Source organism: Perna viridis, chromosome 11 (assembly GCF_037379345.1).
Source record: "Perna viridis isolate PV_CMFRI_1.1 ecotype Kerala chromosome 11, ASM3737934v1, whole genome shotgun sequence".
Lineage (NCBI taxonomy): Eukaryota > Metazoa > Mollusca > Bivalvia > Mytilida > Mytilidae > Perna > Perna viridis.
Window position 1 is genome coordinate 29,859,308 of NC_142455.1, and position 19,431 is coordinate 29,878,738.

The 19,431-nt window shown below is 33.9% G+C and overlaps 1 protein-coding gene across 1 annotated transcript; it reads right to left on the bottom strand.

Moving 5' to 3' along the window:
- Positions 1-1,321: 1,321 nt before the first annotated feature.
- LOC148603667 (asparagine synthetase [glutamine-hydrolyzing]-like) lies at positions 1,322-19,395 on the bottom strand. Its single transcript, XM_088551721.1, has 10 exons — positions 18,166-19,395; positions 17,430-17,808; positions 16,229-16,466; positions 7,774-7,941; positions 6,950-7,051; positions 5,666-5,796; positions 5,017-5,143; positions 3,936-4,113; positions 3,379-3,586; positions 1,322-2,644 (listed from the first exon to the last, which is right to left on the bottom strand). The coding sequence occupies exons 2-10, from the start codon at positions 17,676-17,678 to the stop codon at positions 2,519-2,521; spliced, it is 1,527 nt and encodes a 508-aa protein (XP_088407847.1). The 5' UTR covers positions 17,679-17,808; positions 18,166-19,395; the 3' UTR covers positions 1,322-2,518.
- Positions 19,396-19,431: the final 36 nt, after the last annotated feature.

The following is a 19,431-nucleotide window of genomic DNA, read 5'->3' on the forward strand; positions in this document are numbered from 1 at the left end:
GAGTTGGGCCGATCTTTGCATGGTCCATTTACAAGTTCCAGGATACACATTGGCATTTTCTCTAGTATTTAGCTTCCCCTTCATTAAAGACATAACATCAATAAATCGATCTCTTGTCTTCTTTTTAAGCAGCTTTCATTTTCCAAAGAAAGAAAATCAACTTAAAGATGCACGCGTTGTTGTGCTTGTTAAACCACACAAGTACAAGAATTTGACATAAGACAACATCCAAAATAGCTTACAACGTATGCTCCATCTTAATAAACCTTACTCGCGAAATTTCAAATCAATCCATCCACTGATAGCTACAATATTTGTGACGAAAATGTTTTCTATCATTCCATTTAGTAACATATCGCAAAGTTGTACGAAAGAAGATATTGGACAGCAACCGAAACCTGTTACAGCGTGTGCTCCATCTGTAAGCCACAGCAAACCCAAGAAATAAATCCATACGTTGGGAGCCGAGATGCTTGTGACGAACGGTTTCTTTGGTTTTTTTAAACCATTTACAACGTATTTGCCACACATCAAATTTGAAATCAACTCATTTGCTTTTGTTACTTTGTATGCATGATTTTAGTTATTTTAGTTATTTTATGTTCTTTGTTGTGTATGTCAGTTTTCCATGTCTGGTCTTTGTCCCTGGATTACATTCTTTTGATTACCGCTATAACCTTGGTTCCCTTGATTACTCATTCACTGTGAATCGGGCTGATTGCGACGAAATTCGGACGGAAAGACAAACAAGATGATTCCAATATGTTCATGTTCATTGTTATTTGTTTAACATTTTTTCTATAGATTAGGTCGATTTTCGTCTTTTATGAATAGTTTCACATAATTTAGTTGGAGCTTTTACAACTTGCATATGTTAGAGGTTTTTCCTATTATAGAAGACCATGTGGTGACCTGTAGAAGTTAAATTGTTCGTTGCTTGGATATTTGTGGATGACTGTCTCAATGGCAATAATTTTTATATCCATATACTTTACGAACCCATTTATAGAAAGTTCGATTCACCCAAATGCTTATATACAAATGGTATAAAATATTTAATCTAAATACACAGTACTAAATGCATCATGGTTAAAAACTCCTTTTATCCAATGAGAACGAATATGTATTTTTACGTATATTTATTTTTTTAAATGATTTATATATTTATCATGCGTTATATTCATATGGCTGACACAAGTATGATGTAATTTGTAAATTTGTGTAACATGTTTGGTTACCTTTGTCGGTTTGTTAGGCTTCCGACTGTTTTATTTTACGAATGTCGCGTCATAAAGTGTTTAGCAGAACATGCAATAAAACAAAACGTACAACATATTTATTTACTAAACAACACAAAAGTGGCAGTCGTTTCTTGTAGAAACTTCTAAGCAATATTGTCAATACCAGAGTATCAGGTACAAAACTCTGTTAGAATTAGGTAGAAGGTGAGATGTGGTCCAAAAACCATTTTATAATTCCTAAAATCACTTAAGGAATGATTAGTAACCTAAAACATTTTTTGTCCTTTTGTCAGCAGAAAAAAAACCGACCAGTTACCTTGATCCTGGAAATATCTATCAAAGACTCGTCGTCTGTAGCAAATCGTTTCTTCATTCTGTGTCATTTTATTATATTTACTACAGTTTTGCCATCAGATATAAGTTTATCATCTCTCTTTTGTCAAAATAGTTATGATTTCGTTGTAAAGTTTTCAAATATCCTTGGCTACTTAGGTTGATTAATGGTGACAAAGTGGATGTTGTTGTGTTTCAGTATACCACGATATTGATGGGGATTTGACTTTCATGTTTTACCTACGTTGCCTGATTCGTACAAAAAACTAGCAGTGTATCGTTTCGACTTATTCTTATTGTGCTATCTACAAACATTCTACAACTCTGGTGTATTAATTTGACATGATATACATTAGTATACATAAGTATATATTTTTTGTTCAAACTCATAAGATTTTTAATAGTTAATGAATTAGAAAATAAATTGAAATAATATAACATTGCACATAAAATCAGACATACAAAATCGTCCATGCCGCCAATTTGCAAAGTAAACAAAATTGAAAAAAAATTCGTGCATAAATCTGTGGTACATCATTTCTTAATTGGAAAATGTCAGACTTCCTTAAATCTTTGAATATATACATTTATGGTGCATTGAACATTTGGCTGTACAAAAGAGACAAAAAACCATTTTACACTTCCTAAAATTACTTCAAAAATGATTAGTAATCTCAAAAACATTTTGTCCTTTTGTAGGCAGACAAAAACCTATCTGGTTCTAGCTAAAAATCCGACAGCATACAATAAGAATACTTCATAATCAACAACAAAAAAATAATAATAACAATAATTATCTAAGATAGAGCAAAAGTATTTACAGAACGATCAGTTTCCATAAACGAATTATACATATATAATAATGACGTGTCACATCGATATCTTATAATAGTTTGTCTTTCCGATCGAGATGCATTTGTATCAGTTCTACGTATATAGTGGAGTTAAATGTGTTCCAACCAGTCACCTTGACCCTGAAAATATTTATCAAAAACTTGTTTGTAGTAAGTCGCTTCCTCATTTTGTGGAGTAATAGCTCTCTTTCGTCGCCCCCTTATTTCGTCTTGAATCTGCAATTAAATTTAAAATGAGTGAGTAATCATAGGTGTATATTTTTTATCTCATACATAACGACAAATACTCGGTATATACATAGTAAAGACCAACCCTTGCGTAAATGAGTACAATAACATATATTTAATGCATAGAATTTTTCTATTCTAATATAACAACAATTTTATTCTGAATCTGAACTTCCAAGGGTAGATTTAACGTTAAATATATCGTTTGACGTTTTAGGCCGTCATATTAGATTTCACATTAAACTCGCATCAGTGACTGTGATATACTTGTAACAAAGAACTATAATATAAAGCAAACTTGATATTTAGCATGGACTTTCAATAATTATCAATAAATAATATTAAGCAAAACAATGAATCGAAACAACACACGTTCCTCTATTGGCACAAGATGAAGTATAATGGTTCGATTGAAATTGGTAATGTAACATAAATGCTGAAAAGGCATGATTGCTAATTTTTCATCACACATCTAGAACCAATCTTATCTGCAGACCTAATAACCTCCACTTCTCAGTTACTATGTATCACTCCACCCGCCTATTGTGTTATCTGTGTTATTCTTTTTTTAAATAAAAAAATACTTAAAACTATTTACATGATCGTGAACATATGCAAAGTTTATCCATTTTGCAATACGTTAAGTAATAAACTTGATTAGGCATATTTATTTTTAGGTGTGGCAAACATTTCAGGAACAAGACATATAAATATATATATACCTTTCCGTCAAGAGCATCCTGCAATTTCCCAATCCAATGCACTACTCCCTCTTCGTATGCATCCTGTGTTTCCCATATCATATTTTTAGGTAATATATCCTTGAAAACTGTTTGTAATAATTCCCGCTTTGGATGCCTATGGTCTTTTTGCAAGGACAGTAAATATGAGCTTATTTGCTGATCCAAAAAGGGGTAGCGACTTTCAAGACTGAAATTTTTATATGATATAATAATTGTTATAAGTAAGTAGTGATAAACTCTCCTGCAAATTCCATTACTTTATTGCCAAAAAAGTATGATTAGAGTAGGTATTAGCAATTCTTGGCATGGGAGGATGTAATGAGGAAGTTCTTATTATCAAATAAATAATGGCTTAAGTTTCATGCGGATATAATGTTTCAGTAACTTCCATGTAATAACACGTCATTTTGCCTGTGAAATATGATTCTCTATTGATAATGCTTATGAAATTTAAAAGTAAAGCATTACGTGTTAGCATTGAAAGAACTTGAATGCAGGGATCTAACTGAGTAAAAATGAACTATATACTTCTTTACCCAGCTGCAGCTGTTGTTCTATCTACTATCATTATGTTAGAGTGTAGTTGGGCCGATCTTTGCATGGTCCATTTACCATCTGTGGATCTATTAGTAACGATTTCTTTTGCTCCATAACCGGTCAATAGGATCACAGTGTTTGTCTTTTCACGGATGTACTTGCTTACTAAATACATGCCTGTATGATTATTGAATTTTGTTTGAGAATTTTATCGATGATTTAGTATAAAGCATTTAGTGATTCGGCTAAGTAAGAGAAGTCCATTATTGCAAACAATAAAATAAGCACTTTTTGACTGATATAAAGTTTTTACCTCACAAATGAGACAACATTTCACGTCTTACTGGATTAAAAACTCGGAAATTTCAACTAACGGAATGTATTGCCTTGCAATGAAACGGATGCCATAGGCAAAATAGGAAATGACTACCATTCCGCAGGACCTGCATGATGTCAATCACGGATTTTTTTGTTGGAGTTTACATCACAAGTGCTGTTTTCCTTGTTTACCTAATCTTCAGTTTTTAAAAAGTAGTGTTTATTATATAGTTAGCAGTGATTTACCGATTGTTCCCAGTGTATTTTTTTTCGATAATTCACACTGTGAAATAAATTCGGTAATTTCACTCTCGCGCTTTCTCCCGCCAAAACATCACAACACGAATATCAATCCACCGTTCACAAATTTTTTAATTTGTGTTGAAAATAACAAAGAATAGTGGAGGAAATATATATAATAAATATGATACTCAATTGGTTATCGTGAATAACCAAAATATGATCACTCGTGCCCAGAACGCGTCAAGATTTAACTCGTGCGCGGGACAAGTTCTACACATTCGTTAAATCTAGGCGTTCTTCAGCACTTGTGATCATATTTTAGTTATTCACTCTTTCCAATTAATCATCCTATTAATATCTAATTCTGTGGTCTGTCTTCATTTTATATTAGGTATATCGGCGTTATTTACAGCCATCTAGTTTTTACATAAAGCAAATTTGTGATTATTAAAATTTATTAGGAAAATGATTTTTTATTAAAGTTATAATATACTTGAACAATTCTACAGTATAGCCTACCAAAAGAAGCCCGTATTGTATTTACATCATAGCTTTCAAGATGATATATAATATCTTTCACGGATTTTACAGCATCATCTGTCGTAAACATCACCTCATGATGTTCTGTACCAAGAAATTCTGCAACCTAGAGATGTTTGAGTACATTTTTAAAAGCATGTTTGTCTTATGTATTGGCGTGACTCAATTTTAAAAGCATTTTATAAGGTTATCGAACATATTGTATATTTTACCAAAGTTAATTTCTAAATTTACATTAAAATGACATCTTTTAATCACATATGTCCGGGAACATGTACAGTCATACAACGTGAACAAGAAAAACACATTTTATTCAAATATGATCAAAATATAGTGAATAAGTAATCAAAGAAGCAAGACTCTAGCGGTAATCAAAAGATTGCAGTCCAGGGACAAAGACCAAACAGGGAACACCAGACACACACAACAAAGAATAAAATAAACTAAAAAGAAACAAAAGTAAATGAACAACTCGGACTAAACTAAAAACTGGGAGCATGGACCAGGTGAACCGGTAGGGTAAGCGTCCTCTATTTTTCTAAAAGCACCAACCGAGTCGCTCATAAAAAGTAAAGCTGCAGATTATCAAATAAAAGAACATGTATTACAAGTCTAAATCCTTTCATACCTGCCTGCATGTCTGAAGATGTGAAGAATCATTCTCTATACAAACAGAAAACGTTTGTATCTTGTATGGAATCTTGTGTCTCTTCGCCTCCCTGACAAGGATGGATGCCACAACAGTCGATGCGATATCACCTATATATTGAGAAAGCATCATAAATCCCTGTTGTAAATGTAAGTATTTAAGGAATTTTCAAATAGTTCATTGCTTGTATTTTGGTAATTTAAGACAAGTTAGAATTTGTTTTCGTCTACGTTTGTAATAAAAGAATAAAAAAGAAACAAAAATATCAAAATTATTCAATGCAGGCGTTAAATGTTTCGGAAGGGAAAAAAATTTTGAAAAATGATAAAACCTTGTTACTGTTTCATGTTTTCTTTTTTTCTTTGATAATTGTATTGTATTATCTTTTTCATTGAAACATTTATGGTTAGGCCAAATATAATGCCCAAGTAGGGACACGTGCAAGTATTTTAATAATTTAGTTAAATTTGGGACTGATATTCGTGGAAGTAAAATATGAACGTTCTCTTTTGTTTGCCTTTTGGCATATAATGTAGTGTGAAATAGAAATATAGAAGTTATTTAATGTTTTGCATTCATCACGTTTTACATATCGCTTCGGCTCCTGCGTATGGAGTGTACATATCACAACTCATACGTTATGCCAGAGCTTGCCAAAACTACACAGACTTTTTGTATCGCAAGGTTATGTTGCTACAAGATTGAAGTCATCACTACAGAAGTTTTATGAACTCGTGGATCGTTATGGTGTATCCATCAGCACCATAAAAACTGATTTATTCAACGGGTCATAGTTTTCCTTTCCTCGTTTGTCTACCCCGGACTTAACTTTTTATGAGCAACTCGGCGGGTGTTTTTAGAAAAGCAGAGGACGCTTACCCTACCGGTGCACCTGGTCCATGCTCCCAGTCTTTAGTGGAGTCCGAGTTGCTCATTTACTTTTGTTACTTTGTATGTATGATTTTAGTTACTTTATGTTCTTTGTTGTGTATGTCTGTTTTCCGTGTTTGGTCTTTGTCCCTGGATTACATACTTTTGATTACCGCTATAATTGCTATAATCTTTGTTCTCTTGATTACTCTTTCTCGAGCATTTGGATTTTACACGTAAACCACTTAATATTTTTTTCCCAAATGCAATGAGCATTGTTGTACATATCAATATATGTGTTCACATTTATATTTGTTTATCCGGAACTTAAGATATCATATTTGTCCAAAGTTCTTTCAAGCTGTATATAGTTCATATTTTCAAAGGACACACCAGATAATAAACACCCAAATTTCCTTGTTGAATGTAAAGTCATCCTCTTTACAACAGCATCTTCCAACAATCGTTTGATATTTTCTTCGACGGTATATTTATCTGCAATTAGTTATTATACTGTAAAAGTGAAACCAGTGTTAGTCATGATGAAAAAGCAATCAAATTTCGAATTTCAAGGGAAAATATGACATTCAAATATACATTTACAGGAATCTAATGAAATACAAGAATAATACTTAGAGTATATCCTTCAAGTGAATCGTCGTTTGTTGCGTGGGCTTCCACTTTTCCATATTTCATATAGGACAATCCAATTCACATGCACACCCGATAGATGATAATCGTTATAAACAGAAGGATAGCAAACATTCAGAGTGTTAAAGAAAAACTTACAGCATGTCATTTTATTACGGTTCTGTAAAATCAATGAGTTTATTTACTTTTTACGTTTTCAAAAAATGTTACTATGCAAATCACGTAAAGATATAATACGACGCCAACTGTTTCACATACTATATTTAAATTGTATTGAAGGGACATTTGATTACATCAAAATGCATGCATGTGTCAAAAGATGCAAACAAAATGTTAACTAAGGTCCTAAATCTGTCAACCCATCTTAAATTGTTGAAATTCTCAACAATACCAGACGGTATTTTTTTTGTTGTGTATGTCTGTTTTCCATGTCTGTTCTTTGTCCCTGGATTACATTCTCTTGATTACCGCTATAACCTTGGTTCCCTTGATTACTCTTTCCTGTCTAGCAAATTCATTCTAATTGCAAAAAGCCTTGAAGGTTTATATTGAATTTTACCTCGTACCTCGAATGTCGACCACAGTCTTGTATGCAGGTGGTTGTCCTACATTGTAGAACTTGGTCCGTTTCTCAAATGTAGCAAATCCTTCCTGATCAAGTTGATATATTTCTACGTGTCCTGGAGGAACCTCTTCTATCTTCCCGCCATGAATATCAGTCATGCTCATTAGTCCTTTGTTTTTAGATTAAAAATAGTAACAATTAATTCTGCTAAAAGTAAACACCTACATTAGAACACTGTTTAGGTTACATTCTGCATTACCCTTTCCGATCACCTAAAGAAATGATTAATTAATTTTAGTAAAATGTGAAGAAATGATTCGACGGACAATTCATTTGCAAAACTAATTGATTGTCCGATTCTAAAATCGAATGCTCACAACTTACCAGCAATCCGTTTTTCTCAATATACACACGGTTAAAGTTGAACATTTTAAAAGTAAAATAGGATTTTATAAAATAAATACTTACCATCATATAAAAGAACATAACAGGGGATGAATGGGGAGGCTGGGAGGGACCTTCAATTTATGATGTTACGGAGCAGTTCGGTATGTCTGCGCACCTAAGACTTGCAGTCTTTTATAAACATAAGCTCATGGTTAACTGTCCTTTAAAATTTCGAATACTAAATCTACGTACAATGTTTTTTTTTCAGGAAATCATTCTTTATAACCAGTGGCATTAGCAAATTTGATTTATTTGTTTCCTATATGACAAACATGCTGTTTTCTTGTAAACAAAGAAAGTCCGGTCATTCTGCGCATGCATAGAATAAACACCTGGGTATGGATAAAGGAATGATTATGAAATTTCAAATTAAGTTTTACAAATTGTTCAGAACATTCATTGAACAAAGCAAACTGTTTTAGTTGATTTTAACCAATAAAAGTTGCAAAACAATGGGTTCGAATTGTAGTTGTTGTGATACGTTAGTGATAATGTAATTTTTAAGTGGAGCTAAATTTACGAGTTTCTTTTATTAAATGAACTAATTAGGCAGTTATAAGGTTTAATAACCAATTAATATATATCTGTTGTAAATGTCTATGGTACAGTCATAAAATCAAGCTATTTATAAGATGCTCTGTGAGGTAACACACAAGGGACAGTAGAAGTTATCAATTTTAGATATGTGTTCTACTCGGTACAATACTTCTAATGGACCCACTTGAGACAGTAATCACACTGTGCCCAGTTAACAATTTTAAGGCTTATATCTAGTCTCAGTTCATCTGGCTGACATTTTCCACACACAATGCAAGTTTCTGTATCCTCAACTTCAAGTTCATCACCATCTTTTAAAACATTTGAGTTCTTTTCAGAAGTTTTTGTTTTTGTTGACTTCGCAAGCCCTTTTCCTTTAGATTTGTTTTCTTTTGAAGACCCCTTCCTAAATTTTCCATTTGTTTTATTTTGAACTGATTTGTTTGCTTTTGACACTGCATTTGATGTTGATGGAATTTCTTTCTCAATGCTAGCATATGGTGTTTCAAATGGTTTTCTTTTCTTTTGAGCTGGTTCTTCTATCTCAGTTTGACTCAACTCAATATTTTTCTTTTCCCTCTTCTGTGTTTTATTTGATTTAGTTTTTTCCTTTTCTGTCTCCTTCTGGATCAGTAAGTCTCTGAATGTTTCTTCAGTAATTGCTGTGCCATAGGGAGGTACAAAAGTTGTTCTTTTCTTCTTGGGTTTCTCTGTTTGATTTGACTTTCAAATGTTTCTACTTTCTGTGCAAACAGTACTTTGATGGACCTCATATCTGTACGTTCTTTTCTGCTAGGCTTGTTTGTTGATGACGCTGGATTAATTTGTGGCACTGACCTTTGGGTTCAGTGGGAAAATCCCTGTCTTACGGAAACTTGACATGATGTTTGCAACGGTCATAGAACTGTTGTGTGCAGTGTTAATGAATGAAGGTTGCTGATCACTTGTAATTACTGAGTTAGGTTTCTCATGCATACGTTTGTGGAATTCAGTATTCAAACTTTTTTTGAATGGACTAAAGACAGACACGTCCAGGGATTGCAACATGTGAGAACTATGTGGAGGGAGAACAAATAGATGAACATTTGATTTCCTGGCAGATTCAATTATATCAATGGTGATGTGGGTAGAGTGCCCATCATACAATAGAATTAAAGGCCGTTGAGTGACATGGACAAGAAAATGGTTATAGAAAAAATCCACGAAAATTTCAGTGTTAACCCATCCATTAGGAGATGTATTGTATTTGGTACCAGCCATTCCTTTGCTTACCAACTCATGTGTCAGACGCTGACCTTTATGTATAATGTAAGGAGGTATGGTCTCACCAAGTGCGCTTACTGCAGCCACTAATGTTTTTGTTGATGACCTTCCTGAAGTAACAGAAAATGCATCACGGCCACGACGAGACAGTACTTTGAGTGAGGAATGGTCAAGAGAGATTCCAGTCTCATCAACATTCCAGATTTGTGAGGGTTGGTTTGTAAGACTGTATTCATCGAGAATACATTTCTACTCCTCAAAATACTTTGTAATATACTCAGCATTGACATCATTTCTGACCTTTTCTCTTTTTTTAGGCTGGACCATTTTGATATTAGAATTTCGGGACAAAAAACCATAAAACCAATGTTTAGTCGGAGCTTTGTTTCTTCCTTTTAAAGTGCACATATTAGCTGCCATTTCCATTATTTGCCATCGTGCATACCCATAACCTTTTTCTGCCATTGACACATAATGCCTTGCTAACTCAATCTCCTCTGCAGTTGTAAAAATGGTCGGACTACCCATTCTTAAGTTATCAACCCCTGTAATATTGTTTAATCGTAATCTGTGTGTGCTCTCTGGGACACCATGTCTTCTAGCTGCACCTCTTATACTTTCTACCCTAATTCTGACATCATCAAAAGCCTCTTTTAACATTTCTAAATTATAGTTTGCTCTTTTTTTCTTTTGCATTGTCTAAAATTAACAGAAATTAAAGAAAATATTTTTTTTTCTAAAAGTTTTTTTTCATCAACATCAGTATTACTAACACATTGAAATCTTTCCTTTATTTACTACTTTAGAGTGATGTTCTAACCAATCAGAATATAGCACTATCTAAGGTTAATGTCAAAGTAAAGCAGACGCTCTTGTGTGATGATGGCAGATAAAACTTTCATTTATCTTTATATATGTTTAAATTTGCATATGGCAAATCATATCGTTCGGAGATTATTAAGAGAGGAACATGGTTTTGAGCTAATATATGAAAATATATAACAGGTAAGCGATTCTAAATCATATGTAGTGCATTGTTTACTATGTCATCATTTCATGGGTCATTACATATTAGGAAATCCCCTCTAATCCAGTCAATTTATCGACTTCTACATAATTTTAGAGATATTTTTAATAATTTTACTTACAAGTGGTATTGAAAGAACGAAACTTACCAAATATGTCTTGTATTCTTGATTGATATTTTGTTTTACGGATGAAAACAGGTGATTATCAATTTTCTATTTACGGATATGACGTCAGCGCAGACATACCAGATGCGCAGAATTCGGGGAAAACACTTTAAGTATTTATTTTATAAAATCCTATTTTACTTTAAAAATATTAAATTTCATTACTATCATAAAATCTGGTGTAAATTTAAAAGTTAATAATTAACAAAACCTAACGTTAAGCTGAATCCCCGGAACCGGAAGATGCAGGAGGTAAAACTACTATTTGTGCCGTTATCAAAGGTCCTAATGAATGTAAGCACTCGGCCTGAGAATAAAATGATCTTAGGTAGTGAGAAATGTATAAATTTTCAGTTCCCCAAAAATCTGCTGATAAAACGTCCTCTAAAGAAGTATTATTAAACAGTGGCCAAAATGTAGAAATAGCTCTAACATCGTGGGCTCTAATGTGCAGACTAGACAGAGATTCTTCACTAGAAAAATAAACTGAATGGTTTTACAAATCCAAGTAGATATCGTTTTTTTTTGTTTGTTGTTTTTTTTTTGTTTTTGTTTTTTGTTTGTTTTTTGTGTTTTTTTTGCTGATTAATCTTTAATATCTTTCTTAATAGCAATAAAAACTTGTATAAGCCGTAGGTCTAAGAATACGTTTTTATGAGGTAAATAATTAAAATTCTGACAAGACAAAGCAGTTTACAATTAGAATTAATAGACAGTGATATAATAAATATTGGTTCCGAACCTCTACTTGGAATCTGGTTTTTAGCTATAAAAAAAGCTGAGTCAGTAAAGTATAACTGAGAATTTATCTCCTTTGAACCGAAGAATGAGCCAGAAGTAATGCCAGTAGTAAAACAATTTATATGACAGAAACTTGATATCTACTTTTGGTAGAATGGTTTTTAAGGATGATAGAACCAAACTTAAATTCCAGGAAGCAATTAAATCTTTTTGTCTAGCACGTTCAAAACTAAAAGAGAAATATACTATGTTTCGCCAAAATTAGGACCAGACAAGTGAATAGTTCTGGAAATAGCAGAACGATACCCTTTAATTGTGGAAGACAATATTTTTCTCAAATAGATGGATACGAAATTCAGCCATTGCTGAACAGAAATTTTGAGAAGATAAATTTCCTTCACACTACACCAACTACAGAGGATTGTCCACTTAGCATTATAGACGATTTTAGTAGAGTTTCTTATTGCTCGGTAGAGATGCTCAGAAAATCCGCTCTCCTTGAAACAATCCCAGAGAGAAGCCACGCGAACAGATGTAGATTCTCTGGCTTAGGATGCAGAATCTTTCCACTGAACTGGGAAAGAAGACTGTGTCTTACTGGTAGTAAGAGTGGACGAGCACAAAACAGTAGAAGTTCTGGGTACTATGTTTGCTTGGGCAAAGCAGAAGCACTAAGAATGATGATCAGACATTGCTCCGAAGTAATCTTCCTAAGTACTGCTGACTGAAATCTGAATAGAGGGAATGCATATCCGAACATTCCTTCCCAAGGGAAACTCATGGTGTCTCCTGCATAAGCTTTTGGGTCAAGGACAGGAGGCACAAACATTGGAAGTTTGAAATTGAGACTTGTTGCAAATATGTCTAAATGAGGAGACACCCAATGAAGGTTATTTCTTGAAACACTGACTGAAGAAGTTCCCATTCTGTATTCACTGGAGCAAGAGATCTCGATAAAGAGTCTGCTAAGACATTGAATTTCCCTGTTGGACATGACGAACTACAAGCTGTAAGTGAAGTTGATTGTAAAGAAGAATAATTTCTTATGCAAGAAGAAGTAGCTTGAAACGATGAATTCCCCACTGATTTTTTAAGTAAGCAACAACCGCCGTGTTGCCTGACGCAAGAAAGTCAAATCTGTAGTCGACCAACTGGAACGACATCTGCTAAAGGGTTCAAGAGACCTAGTAGCTGAGAAAATTGGCGAGCAGAAATTGTTTCTCCTTAGAAAGAATTTTCAAGTTGGGGTTCTGAAATTTTTCCTGAGGCGGTTGAACGTCTTGCATTAGTCAGGTATTGTTCTCGGAGAAAATTAAAAAGTCCTGAGAAGCAATCAGACCCAATTTTTTTCCAAGAAATGAGGAACCCCAGAGAAAGAAGCAGTTTGATGACTAGATTCATGTTTGCAAGAAGCAAGTTCTTTCAACAGAGAATCGTCCAGATAAGCGCTTGTCCAATTCAGGGAAGTGGTCCACATATCTGATAGGATTGATGCTCCGATAGACCGATTGGTCTCCATCTTGAAATAGGGAACAATCATATAAGAATTAAGAATGGACAAGTCGGTGACTGGTCTAATTCTCCCTGTTTGGACCAAGAAATATCCGAGAACAGAAACCTGGATCTATTGATCTACTGCCTTCTTTGTCAAAAGAAAATATATCTCTGCATCTCTGCTGATAGAAGAGATATTTTTTGTGGTTGAGCCGTGTTGGACAGTGGAATAGGAACTGGTGAAAGAGATGTTTGTTCCTTGAACTGAAAAGAGTTAATCCTCCTGAATTACTTACAGAACCCCACAATCTGAAGTAATATCTGGAATTTGAGAAAGAGGAGTTTTGTAAATAACCTCTGGTAAGGGTTTGTCGGTAACGTAAGGGGGGCAATTTCCTAGGTAGAAGAATTATGCCTCTGGATTGATGAAAGTCATTTAAAACACTCTTAAACCAATCTAATGTAGGGAGAGTCAGTAACCTGATTAGACTCACACCTAGCAGACGAGGTAGGAGTAGTTGCAGGTATAGTAATACTAATAGAAGGCACTGTACAGAAGGAGCAGGGGTTGACAAAGAGGGAAAGTTTGAAGACCAACAGGTCCAAAGTTGGAACCATAAGGCCAGAAACCTGGATAAGCCTGACCAGGAAGACTTGGTAAAGATAAGCCTGAGGCCAGGGATGTCTTGACCAAGACATGCGTTTTTTTTTTTTGCCGAGGAGGGCAAAGTAACACCATAGTAAGACGTTGCAGGTCTAGAACCAGGTAAACTCATTGAAATACCGGGGGGATAGGAAACTGAACCTTTGGTGTCAACTGGCCTGAATATTCTATTAGTAACTGTACCTATAGTAGGGATAACTCTTTTTCAATCCACAGAACCTACATTAGGGGTCTGTTGAATACCGGTAGTAATGCTAGTCAAAAAATTAAAACGTCGTTTGGTTGACTAGTCATATCTGGAGTTACTACGTGACTAACGCAAGGTAACGAACCTTCTATCATTGCAAGTAATGGCTAGAAATGGACTTTTAATATTTAATTCCGTCATAAAGTTTCAATAAAAAATAATAATAATATACAAAAGGAAATTCCTTAACAAAAAGATTTCCTACACTACTAAAATTTCAAGATTCTTCCACATGTGTCTTATTGTGCAGGCGGAAATTAAATGGATGAATAAAGGGTAGATTGCTACTATGATGACATCCCATTGAATGATTTTTTTAGTTGTTTGACTTGCGCAGATGGACTTACTCAGAATTTATCATAGTTACGTATTTATTGTAATAAAATACACTTTCAGATCACAACTGGAAACGCAGTTAAATAATTAATTTTCGACTCAACATCATGATGATCAGGCATGATATAGTGTTCCTACGAGATAAGTGTTGACATCGGCCATGCCATAGCATATGAATCCTTCCGTTGGCAGCCGAGAAGTTTGTGACGAAAACTTTCTTTGTTTTTCCGTATATACAGGAGAAAATGGCATACTCACACGAGACAGGAAGTTGACATCGGACAATATTTAGAATCATTTAAAGCGGACCACACACGAAGTCTTAACATAATACAATACTTCTATTTAGAATAGAGATAATTAAACGAAATTCGGACGGAAAGATGATTCATATATAGCAATTGAAATTCGAAGAAATGCGTTTTAATATCTTTTCAAATCGATAGTAAAGCGAAACTAATTATATAGAAAAATTATGCAACAAATGTTTTTCGGTATTTTTAAATCGGAAGAGTAATCAAGGTATCCAAGGTTATAGCGGTAATCAAAAGAATGTAATCCAGGGACAAAGACCAGACATAGGAAACATACATACACAACAAAGAACACAAAGTAACTAACATCATACACAAAAAGCAACAAAAGCAAGTGAACAACTCGGACTCAACTAAAATCTGGGAGCATTTGAAGGTGCACCGGTAGGGTAAGCGTCCTCTGATTTTCTAGAAACACCCGCCGAGTTGCTCATAAAAAGTCAAGTGCGGGGTAGACAAACGAGGAAAGGAAAACTATGACCCGTTGAATAAATCAGTTTTCATGGCACAGATGGATACACCATAACGATCCACGAGTTCATGTTCACGACCATAAAACTTCTGTAGTGATGACTTAAATCTTGTATCAACATAACCCTGTTCCAGAAACCTGTTTGTTAGAGTTCTAGTGCGATACAAAAAGTCTGCGTAGTTGCGGCAAGCTCTGGCATAACGTATGAGTTGTGATATGAACACTCCATACACAGGTGCTGAAGGGTTGTTGCCAAAGATGAAAGGAAAGTTGACAATTCTGAATGAAAAGTCATCACGTTTGTCGTAAAGTTTGTTCAATAGTTTTCCTTTACCATCGACTTCTAAGTGTAGGTCAAGAAATGAGGCTGACTTCACAGTGTCTGTAGTATCCTTTATCTCAAGTCCTTTTCGGTAGATGCGATGTATCAAATCCCCGAAATTAGGATTGTTTAAAGATAATTCGTCATCTCTATAGTGGGAACTGAGATTGAAGGATCTAGCCAAACAATATTCCTTATTTCTGATCAGATCAGCTATAAAGTTAGCCTCATAAGAGTAAAGGAATAGGTCAGCAAGTAAAGGAGCACAATTTGTTCCCACTGGAATGCCGACCATTTGTTGAAAAACACGTCCACCACACTGGACAAATATGTTGTCGATTTAAAATTCCAGAAAAATGTAGGAAGTAATTAGCCATCAAAAGAACATGGCCATTGTAGACACGAAGCTGACGCTTCAATCTTTACCTTTTGCCTCAGAACAGACAGCAAGTAACCCATCCGATGTATGTAGTCGATAAGCAGGGCGGATACCATATAAGTCTCTACCGAGAAATACCTTTCTGTTTGCAGCGTCCAGAAGACAAAATGCGAAACTACCGTCCAAATGTCTAACGGCGAAGTCAATTCCTCCTTTTGCATACAAGCGTATAATTGATACTGCATCGGAATTTTCTTTGCCTTGAAAGTCGTCTTCTTTCGCCAGCTATAAAATGAATTTAAATATAAAGCAATTCAGAACAACACTCTTCTCAACTTTTCGTCGGTAAGGTAACAAATGTATTTCCTTTGGATTGTTTCTATACTTGATAAATTTTAATATTTTTTCAGTATAAGTATTCTCTGTGGTGGAAATGAGATAAAATACCCCGTCTGGCGAATAATACACAGTCAATATGCGCTTATCATTTATTTACAAATGACTTGTTTATCTTTTTAAACTTTATTTTCTTTACAATTTTCTGCCTTTTTAATTCAATGTGAGAGTGCAATGATTCGACAAAAACTTTGCAACATGAATTTGGCTCGAACCAGTGAAATGCTCGTCTCAGCTTCGCATTTTCACAGGGGTCTAAGCCTAATATCAGTTAAACTATGCCAAGTCAGTGCATTGCAATTTTCTATGTACAAGAGTTTTAAAACTATAGTTATTTGTGCATTAATTGTCAGTTTAGGTACTTCAAATTTATTACTATGAAATTAATAAAAATGCTTCATATTTGTAATCATTCCCCACCATCTTTCGTATGAATTGATAGTGGCAGCATGCATAAAGATATATTCCTATTATAAGTCACGCTTAGTTAATATTTTTTAAATTATTTTTTTGTCTGTGTAATCAAAGTAAAAACTAACAAACATGTCATTTTAAAATTTAAATATGATATTAATCAAATAGATTAGCTCCTTACATTTTCAATGTTTGACATCCGTCTCAAAAATAAAACGATGCTTATGACAACAAAATCCTTATTTTTGAAAATATCATTTGCAGCGTTAAACGTTTGAAATTATATATATTATGATCAAATTACTATTGACTTACCTTTTGCCGTTCTCAATTGATATTAATGGTCATTTGTATACTGCTAATGGTAATATATTAAATCACTTTTAAGCACAACTAAGGGAAATTTATTAGAACAAGAAAACATCAATGCATATTTACCTGCTCGAAGTTCAAAATTTCGCCATTATGTATCACTGAGAGTTGTGGAAATTCGGCAATTCTCACTGGTTGGATTCCCAAAATATTGCCAACAATCGCTAGGCGATGGTGTGCCATAAAGGCTTTGGGAAATCCCTGGATGGTTTCAAATCGAAAGGCATCTGGACCACGATGAGCTATAGTTAGAGCTGCCTTGCAGTATTCACAGGTTGGATCTGATCCTCCAAATAAAGCCCATATTCCACACATGTTATAATATATAGATGACTCTTATTTCCAATAATTTCAAGCAAATAAAACTAATAGATGACTTCAGTAATGCTGATGGTGACGAACGAAAAGTTGTTGGCGAGAATGGATATTGTGAAGTATACAAGAACTAAAAACAATTCAAGCCAATATTTTAAGTATATATACTGAAATCAAACAGAAAAACGATAAGAATCAGACAAACAGTTATTATAATCGATGTCATACAAGAGGGGATCCAGAATTTCGTGTTGGAGCTAATAAAATCAAAAACGGAGCAAGACAATTCTAGAAGGTAAAAAAGTGAAAAATTAAAATGTCTTGCACAGTTTTTTATTTTTCCCAATGTTAAGGGAACCCGCGCCTGTCATATACATGTACTTTGGGAAACTTCTACAAATAATTTATCGTTCATTTGTGCAAGCATTTATCAAATTAACCAGTGCATATGTATAGTAAAAAAGATGTATAGTTATAAAATAATTACCCGTTATGCTACGTATTTTAAGCAAATGAAATCCACCCAGGGATTATAATGTCAATCACTAGGAAAACTGAAAAACGTCAATCAGCATTTGCTAAGATTAATACATAGGTAAATTTTAATAATTCAGAAACAAGTGCTGACAGAATCCATGTACCGCACGATTCATACATACATATAACTTTGGATAAATATGAAATGAAATATTAAATCTAACTGTACAGTGTCGATCGCCTCATGGTTAAATATACATTAAATCCAATTCCGACAAAGGAAAAACGAATATTGATCATATATTATATAATTTCTTATATTGTATGCTTCGTTTTGATGTACAAAGGCAGCTTATAACTTTTGACTGTTCTTCATGAATATATTTCTTTTTAAAAAGTTATACACCTTCAGTATGAGTTGTTTTTATTTCTCCACTCGAGTTGATATTGAGTTTTTGAACATGGGTGTCTCCAGAACTTTTCGATCTTAACATGATGTGAATTTTCACTTGTTCATGATTTAGTATAAAGCGTTTTTTTGTTTTCTGTTTTTTTTAGGTTTTTTGAAAGGGTCCCGGCTATTATTTGCTTATTTTCCCCGAAAAAAAAATGTACAACATTGACAAAATTTTCCAACAAATGGGGGGAATCCCATCACTGGAATATTCTCCCTGGTTCCAACACTGTGGGATTACGTTGATAATAACCTGGATATTCCGCGAATCATTTCTTAGGTATGTTATAGTGTTTAATATACTTTATTCTCTGCAATTTCCAGTTTTTTTTATTGAGCAAGTATTGTTCATAGGGAACCAATTGTATAGGTTCTCGTGGGTTTGGTAAACTACGGAATTTGGTGTTCCAAACGAAATTTATTTTTCGGTCGTTTGTATGATATAGTTGTCAAATCCACTAGTTCCAGAAACTACGAACTGACATTTCCCTAAACCACAAAAATTGGTACCCACAAATAAAAGCATTTTCACAGAATATATTATATTAGTAGATTGTCATGCAAAAAATTTTGTTTATAGCAGATTTCTAAATGTTCTGGACTGTTGTACATATTTCCTGTTCGCACATTCACTTTTAGTTTTCTGTGTTTTTTTATTTTTTCCGTCTGTATCCTAAGATTTATTGCTTGCAATGAAAATGTAAGTTTTTTTTTTTGTTTTTTTTGTTTTTAATGTTTTTTCTTTACGGTGCTCACCTTTGACTTCATTTAGACTAGATATTTATCTGGTCTAGCTACACACTGGCTTGCTGTATGTTAAAA